Source organism: Prunus avium, chromosome 6 (genome assembly GCF_965620075.1).
Source record: "Prunus avium chromosome 6, drPruAviu1.hap1.1, whole genome shotgun sequence".
Lineage (NCBI taxonomy): Eukaryota > Viridiplantae > Streptophyta > Magnoliopsida > Rosales > Rosaceae > Prunus > Prunus avium.
The window spans coordinates 17,567,797-17,576,096 of record NC_142289.1 but is presented as its reverse complement, the minus strand read 5'-3'; the positions used below and the strand labels follow the sequence as shown (position 1 = coordinate 17,576,096).

At 53.9% G+C, this 8,300-nt stretch overlaps 1 protein-coding gene across 1 annotated transcript; it reads left to right on the top strand.

The window, feature by feature from the left end:
* Positions 1-2,216: 2,216 nt before the first annotated feature.
* LOC148293795 (uncharacterized) lies at positions 2,217-3,223 on the top strand. Its single transcript, XM_088255740.1, has 2 exons — positions 2,217-2,428; positions 2,517-3,223. Coding segments are annotated over exons 1-2 (507 nt in total). The 5' UTR covers positions 2,217-2,427; the 3' UTR covers positions 3,023-3,223.
* The last annotated feature ends 5,077 nt before the right edge of the window (positions 3,224-8,300 follow it).

Genomic DNA, 8,300 nt, shown 5'->3' with positions numbered 1-8,300 from the left:
TAAAAGTCAAGCTGAAAAGTCTTACCCCTTTATTGTAGTGGGAGGGGCATATTTATAGAGGGCATTTAGTATGCTCTTAGTGCTCATTTTCGATGTGGGACTCGTGGGAGGGCCCTATGAGGTTGACACGAGTCCTTAGATATTTCAGGCGGGTGCTTCGAGGTTGATTCTGCAGAATCGGTAGGGGATACCGATTGTAGGTTGTGTCCGGCTTGTAATGATCTTTTGCTGCTTTGAGACAATATCATCAGTAGCATATGCCGATTGTCCGAGGCCTTGGGTGCTTGGGCGAGTTTATGAGATCCACGTGTCGTTGTACGAGTGGAGGGTCAGATATGGTACAAACAGTAGTCCCCCAAGTTGCCGATTGAGAAGCTTCTCGGTTGGGGACTTGAATGTGTATTCGGCGTTCTGACCCGGACACAATGGTCCCATAATTGCCGATGGTGGTATGTAGTCCCCCAAGTGCCCAAGGGAGTGAGCTTGGATAGGAGACGGCATGATGTGCCGGTTGTTGCAAGGGGTGAGTGAAAACTCATGAATATGCGGCTGCCGTTCGGCACGAGAGGTGAGTGAGAACTCATCAATGTGCGCCTGCCGTTCGGCACGAGAGGTGAGTGGGAACTCATCAATGTGCGCCTGCCGTTCGGCACGAGAGGTGAGTGGGAACTCATCAATGTGCGCCTGCCGTTCGGCACGAGAGGTGAGTGGGAACTCATCAATGTGCGCCTGCCGTTGGGTAGTGGAGTTGTGCTCGAAGGTGGCTAGATCTGCCACGTTCGGGAAGTTGAAGCGTCTCCGAGGATTGGAAGCGTTGCAACTGACGTTTGGTCTCTCCCATGCATGCGTGACACGTGTCGGCATGGCTGTGAAGAGCCGCGTCGTTTCGTATCCCGATGCGTCGCTTCGCTTCCCGATGCTAAATCGGCCTTATAAATGTGAGGAGAAGACGAGAGTACAAATACTTGGAAATTTTGAGAGCAAAGAGAGCTTGTGAGAGGCGATTTCCGGCAACCGTGCTAAGGCTGAGTAGGCGATTTCCGGCAAGTTTGAACAAGGCGGAGGCGATTTCCGACGAACTTGAGCCACCGTGCAAACAAGGTATGTTGCCGTGTTTTCGTATTCCCATGGATCAAAGTGTTGAATTGCAAGAATTTATGTTTGAACAATGTATGAACAAGCATGAACACGCATGAACACGTATGAACGTAGTGTTTTTAGGAGGTAGAATAGGATTTGGATTCTAGTACAGTCCTTAGTGTACGTTCGTGTGTTGTTTGTAGATGTCAGATACCGAATCCGAGCGTAGGCGTAGTCCGAGGGCATACGAGGATGAGTCGTCCTCGGGGAGTTCTGCCGAAGAGAGTGGGAGTTCTGAATCTGCGAGCTCTTCGAGCTGTGAGATAGTGGAGGGGGCAGGAGGGCGTGCCGAGGCTGGGGGTACTTCAACGAGGGTGCCTGGGGGTGATGAGCCTTCGACCTCGGGTCGTGAGGCCGATGGGGGTGGTGTCTCTGTTGCCGTTCCAGGGGAAGGGGTGCTGAGGGTCGTCAGGGGTAGGCAACGGATCCCGATGGCGAAGCCCACGGAACCTGTGTTCGGAGTAGATGACTTAGAGCCGAACACACTGACCGAATCCGAGTTGGCGAAGATTCGGTCGGAGTACAACATTCCGGAATCGGTAGGGATGCGAATTCCGGAGCCCTTAGAGTCGCTTAGTGACAATGACAAGGGGGTGGTTTTCTTCACGGATGTGTTTAAGCATGGCCTTCGGCTGCCGTTAAAGCATTCGGTGCAGAAGATCCTGGCGGCGATCGGTTATGCGCTAGGGCAGTATAACCCAAATTTTTGGATTACGCTGCTCGGGACGATCACGGCGTTCAGCTTGGCCGATGAGGGGGAGCCAAGCTACGAACAGTTCGCCCAGCTGTACAGTGTGACGAGGGCGAAGAGTGCCGATCATGGAGGGTGGGTTCAGTCCAACTGTCTCTCGGCAGGGCAGCGTGGGCACTTTGTGGTGGGGGTGCCGAGCTCTCAAAAGACGTGGCGCAAGCGTCGAGTGATTGTCTCCGGTGATTGGGAATCGGCACCCGGAGTTATCGTTGAGAGGAGGATTCCTACGTCCTTCCAGACAGTCGGTAGGGTAGAACCTGCCGTTCGGCAGGGTTAATAGTGGTTTTTTTTTTTTTTTTTTTTTTTTTTTTTTTGTAGTACTGACCGTTGGTATTTTGGTTTCAGTGTCCTTGAAACGGCCGGCCGCACCGATCAGAGAGATTGAAGCAATCGAGAGGGTGAGAGCGAAGATTGCCGAAGAAGATCGGTTTTGTAAGGAGCTGCTCTACTTCCGGAATCTGTTCAAGGCAGGCCTGATCGGTAGGGCCGAACACGATCGGAGGGTGAAGGAGGAAGAGGAAGAAGAAAAAAGGCAAAGTAAGAGATGCCGTTCGGCAGGGTCGGTGTTTTCGATTTCCCGATGCTGCCGTTTCCTTTCTGACTTCGTGCTTTTTCTGTTTTGCAGTGGCAGGAGGGAGGCCTATGAGCGAGGCGACGAGGAGGCGTCTGGAGGGGCAAGGGGCGCCAAAGACGAAGAAGGTTCAGTCCCCCGGGCCGAAGAAGAGAAAGACGGCAGGGCCAGCGGGAGGGACGTCGGCTGATGAGCAGACGGTGGCTGACCGCCGGAGGGAGAAGAGGGCGGCGGAGGCAGAGGTCGTTCGGGAGGCCCACCTCCAAATGACGGGCAAACGGCAGATCGAGGGTCCCATCGATGTGACGCCGTTGCCTAAACGGCCAAGGGGCCCGAACGAGGGGACATCGGTGTTGATCCCTGATGATGAGGTGGAGGGGGAGGAGGGACCGGTTAACATCGCGTGTCCTCGGAAGGCTGTGCCGTTCATCAACTGTATGATTGACGGTGCCCAGATGGAGCTGGCTGAGCTGGAGCAACTGTCAACGAAGACGTTGCGTGAACAAACCGGTCGGGCCTTCCGTCTCCAAGCAGCGGTAAGTGTAGGATTTGTAGCTTAAGGATACTTTGATTCGGCATGTATTAATGTGTCCGTTGGTGTGGCAGGCTAATATGGACATGTGGCTCTGCGCGAAGCGAGCTGTGAATGCTGCCGAACGGTACCAAAAGAGATTTGAAGAGGGCCGTTCGAAGATCGCTGATGCCGGAAAGATGCTGCAGGAGGCGGACCAGCGTGCCGAGGAGAATGCGGCGAAAATTGCTGAGCTGACGTCGAAGCTGGCGGCGACCGAGCTGGACGTGGTGGCTGCCCATGAGACGAAGGCAGCGGTAGAGGTGGCGATGGATGCAGCCGAGCGGTCGCATGCCAGGGAGCTGGTAGAGGAGAAGGCGAAGGCCGTTGCGGACTACCGATCGTCGGAGGAGTTTACGCGTTTGGTGGATAGAGAGGTCATGGAGCAATGTGACGACTTTCTCTATCGAGTCAAACGGTACAATGCTGACAAGAAGCTGAACCTGAACTTCCTCCGGGATCCACCACCGCTGCCGGAAGGGGTGACCGAAGAGATGGTGGAGGCCTACAAGGGCGAGGATGCCGAGGCCGAGGAAACCGACGACACCGATTCAAGCAGTGGGGAGGAAGAAGGTCATCCCGGGCCGAGGGCTGCCGTTGCGTCTACTGCCGAGCCGTCGACTGATCCTGTGCCTGCGTCAGCTAATGCCGATGTTGTAGCGACCGAAGCCGATCCGCCCACCTCGTAGACTTTTTGTTCTTAACATTTTTGAGCGTGCCGAATGGCGTATTGTAAAGACAGATGGCCCTTCTGTGGCCTTTTATTTATCAATGTTCAGTTTGTTTCGGGTTAATGTGCTATGTCCCTTAATTTTGTATGTGTGCATGTCGTATGTAGAATATGTTTGATATAATATTGCTGAATGGTAGTGCCGTATGTATAGAATAGGGAGTTCCAAATTAAACCGATTACAAAAGTGGATGACCGAAGGTGACGACCGAAGGTATGATACAGAGGTGATGACCGAAGGGGCGTTCACTTGTAGTAATATTTGAGATGTTCTACATTCCAAGGGTGGCCGAGGGTTTGACCATCGGTACCACGCAAACGGTAAGTGCCTGGGCGGCAGATGGTGACAACTTCGTAAGGACCTTCCCAAGATGGACCAAGGGTGCCGTCGTTGGAGTCCTTGGTGGCGAGGGAGATTTTGCGTAGTACCCAGTCCCCTACTTTAAACGATCGGCGTATGACGCGCGAGTCGTAGTAGCGGGAAGTCCGTTGTTTGTAGGCGGCATTCCGAAGCTGAGCCTGGGAACGGTGTTCCTCAATGAGGTCCAAGTTGAGAGTGAGCTGGGCTTCGTTTTGCTCTGGCTCGTAAGATGCCGTTCGGCACGAGGGTGCGTTGATCTCGACTGGAACAACGGCTTCGGAACCGAAGGCAAGGGAAAATGGCGTCTCGCCAGTCGACCGTCGGTAGGAGGTATTGATGGCCCATAGCGCTTCCGGAAGGAGATCGGGCCATGCTCCTTTAGCTGTCCCAAGCTTTTTCTTCAGCGTCTTCTTGATGATCTTGTTGATCGCTTCGACTTGGCCGTTCGACTGTGGATGTGCTGGGGAGGCGAAGAACAGGTTGATGCCAAATCGGTGGCATAGGTGCCGGAACTGAGAGGAGTCGAATTGTTTTCCGTTGTCGGTGATTATTGCGTTCGGGAGGCCGAATCGACAAATGATATTCTTCCATACGAAATGTTCAACCCTGGCTGCAGTGATTGTTGCCAAAGCTTCGGCTTCGGTCCACTTGGTAAAGTAGTCGACGGCGACGATGGCGAATTTGACATGTCCCTTGCCCTGGGGCATAGGGCCGATAAGATCTAAACCCCATTGGGCAAAGGACCATGGGCTAACAATCGGAGAGAGTGGTTCGGCAGGCAGCTTTGGAACGGAGCCGAAACGCTGGCATTGATCGCACTTCTGGACCAGGGTGGTGGCATCGGCATGGAGAGTCGGCCAGTAGTACCCTTGCCGAATGGTCTTGAAAGCCAATGATCTAGCCCCAGAATGGTTCCCACAGGCCCCCTCGTGAATCTCTCGTAGGACGTAGTTTCCCTGCTGCGGGGTCATGCACCGAAGCAATGGTAAGGAGTGACCACGCCGATAGAGAATCTGATTCAGAAGGAGGTATCGTGCCGATCGGCGGCGGATAGTCGTTGCTTCAGGTTTGTTGTCAGGCAACGTGCCGTTGGCGAGGTAGGCGTGGATAGGATCCATCCAACTTGGATCCTGCCGAACGGCATGTACTTCGAGGTCGGTGGTACTGCGCCGAGTGAGGACCTCGATCGGCACATGGCGCCCTATGTTGTCGTCGATCGCCGATGCAAGGCGTGATAGAGCATCGGCGTGGCTGTTCTCGGATCTGGGGATCTGTTGAACTTGGTACGCAGTGAAGTGGTGCAGCAATCAGCGAGCGTGTGTCAAGTAGGCAACCATCGAAGTGTCCTTGGCTTCAAATTCAGTCAGTATCTGGTTCACGACAAGTTGTGAGTCGCTACAGATCCTGAGTTGCTGAGCGCCCATTTCTTTAGTGAGCCGAAGGCCTGCCAACAGAGCTTCATATTCGGCTTCGTTGTTGGAAGTCCGGAATTGGAATCGGATGGCATATTCGATGGTTGTCTGGTCAGGGGCCTTGAGTACCAAGCCGGCTCTGCTGCCCTGTCGGTTGGACGAACCGTCCACGTAGAGAGTCCAAAGTGGAATTGACGGATTAAAGATTCCTTCGGTCGGGTGGGCGACTGGTACCGTCGAGGATGAATCGGATGCGGCGTCCTTCGGAACTGGCCCCTCGGACGTGGTTAACTCAGAGATGAAATCGGCTACAGCCTGTCCCTTCTCGGCAGGACGAGGGTGGTAGCGGATGTCGAATTCGCCGAGCTCGATGGCCCATTTGACCAGCCGACCAGATGTCTCCGGTCTCTGGAGTATCTGCCGCAGAGGCTGATTGGTGAGGACGGTAACACTGTGAGCCTGAAAGTATGGCCGAAGCTTGCGTGCTGAAAGGACGAGAGCGTAGGCGAGTTTTTCGAGCTCGGGGTACCGAATCTCAGCGTCTTGCAAAGCATGGCTAATGTAGAAAATGGGGAGTTCGATGCCGTTCGGCTTGCGAATGAGCACAGAGCTAAGTGCCGTTGCCGAAACAGAGAGGTAGAGGATGAGTTCTTCGCCAGGGAGAGGAGTGGATAATAGGGGTGCTCTGCTCATGTAGGCCTTAAGATCTTGGAAGGCGCGATCGCATTCGGCAGTCCAGACAATCTGCCGTTTGCTTCCTTTGAGGGCTTTGAAGAATGGAGCGCACCGATCGGTAGCCTTGGAGATGAACCGGGCTAGAGCGGCGACACGCCCAGTCAGACTCTGAATGTCCTTTTGTGTCTTCGGGACCTGCATGTCGAGTAATGCCTTGATTTTTTCAGGGTTGGCCTCGATTCCTCGTTGGCTGATCATGAAGCCGAGAAATTTGCCCGAGGAAACGCCGAAGGCACACTTGCTCGGGTTGAGGCGCATGTTGTACTTTTTTAAGACGCCGAACATGAGTGAAAGGTTGTGGAGATGAGAATTGGCCGTTCTGCTCTTGACCAGCATATCGTCCACATAGACTTCCATCGAGGTGCCAATGAGGTCGGAAAAAATTTTGTTGACCAATCGCTGGTATGTCGCCCCAGCGTTCTTCAGGCCGAACGGCATGACGTTGTAGCAGTAAAGTCCCTTGTCGGTGATGAATGCCGTGTGTTCGCGATCGGTAGGGCTCATGAATATTTGGTTGTAGCCTGAGTATGCATCCATGAAACTGAGAAGTTCATGGCCTGCCGTGGCATCCACCATCTGATCGATCCGTGGCAGAGGAAAGCTGTCCTTTGGGCAAGCCTTGTTTAAATCGGTATAGTCTTGACACATTCTCCAGGCGCCGTTTGATTTTTTGACTAAAACCGAATTTGCCAGCCAAATTGGGTAGGTTACTTCCTGGATGAAGCCGATGGTCTTCAGTTTGTCTACTTCGAGCCTCATTGCCTCATACCGTTCGGTATCGTAGGCCCGCCGTTTCTGCCTGATGGGTTTGAAAGTGGAGCAGATGCTGAGCTTGTGGCTGATGACACTCGGGGCGATGCCGGGCATATCGTCGTATGACCAGGCGAAGACTTCTGCATTGGTTTGCAGGAAGGTGACAAAATCGGCCCTCAGTGCCGGACTCAAGGTTGTACCGATTCGAACTTGTCTGTCCGGTTGTGCTTCGGAGAGGGTGACTGATTCTAAATCTTCGGCGGGTTGCGCTTGCGGGGTTACAGCCTCATCTCGGGGGTCATCTGGTTTGTCCGTCCCCCTGCCGTTCGGTACGCCCAAGCTAGTGGCGACCGAGTATGTTTCACGAAGCGCAGCCCTTGCCGATTCCTTGGTTGCCGAAACGTAACACGTCCGTGCACTCAATTGGTCCCCTCGCACTTGGCCGACGCCAGCGTGTGTGGGGAACTTGAGGAGGAGCATGTGTGGTGACAGCATGGCCTTCATTTTTGTGAGCGCCGTCCTGCCGATGATAGCGTTGTATGCCGTTGGGCAGTCGACCACTAGAAAATGAGTGTAGAGGACCGTTCGTCTGGGGATGGTACCGACGGCGAACGGGAGCTGGACACTGCCGATTGGTTCAACCACGTCGCCAGAGAAGCTCAGGAGAGGGGTGATATCCTTGTTCAGATGCCGAGGGTCCACACCGAGGGCGTTGAAAGCGTCGGCGAATAGCACGTTGACCGAACTGCCGGTGTCGATGAGGATTCGGCCTACGTCGAAATCCGATATATCAGCCCGTATGATCATAGGATCAGAGTGGGGGAAGATGATGCCTCGCTCTTCTTCTTCAGAAAAGGTGATAGGTTCCCAACCGTTTCGTTGAATTTTGTCATTGCGTCCTCCCGCCACGCTGAGGATGTGTGGATGCCGTACGGCACGAACGTAGTTTTTAACGGATCGGTTGCTGGCTTCGGCAATAGGCGCCCCTCCACTGATCATATTGATCTGCCGATTCAATGAGTTATCCGTTGCTGGCTTGGTGTTTAAATACTGATCCAGCTTTCCGTCATTGATGAGGCGTTCAACGATTTTGCGCAGCGCGATGCAGGATTCCGTATCATGGCCGTTGTATTGGTGGTACCGGCAGAAGACACCGGTGTCTTTTTCGCTCTGGCGATGGAGTTTCCGATTGTTCGGCTTCGGTATCATATCCCCTTCGGTCAGGAGAACTTGCTCATAGGTGGTGTTGAGCAAAGTGAAGATTTCGTCTGGCCGA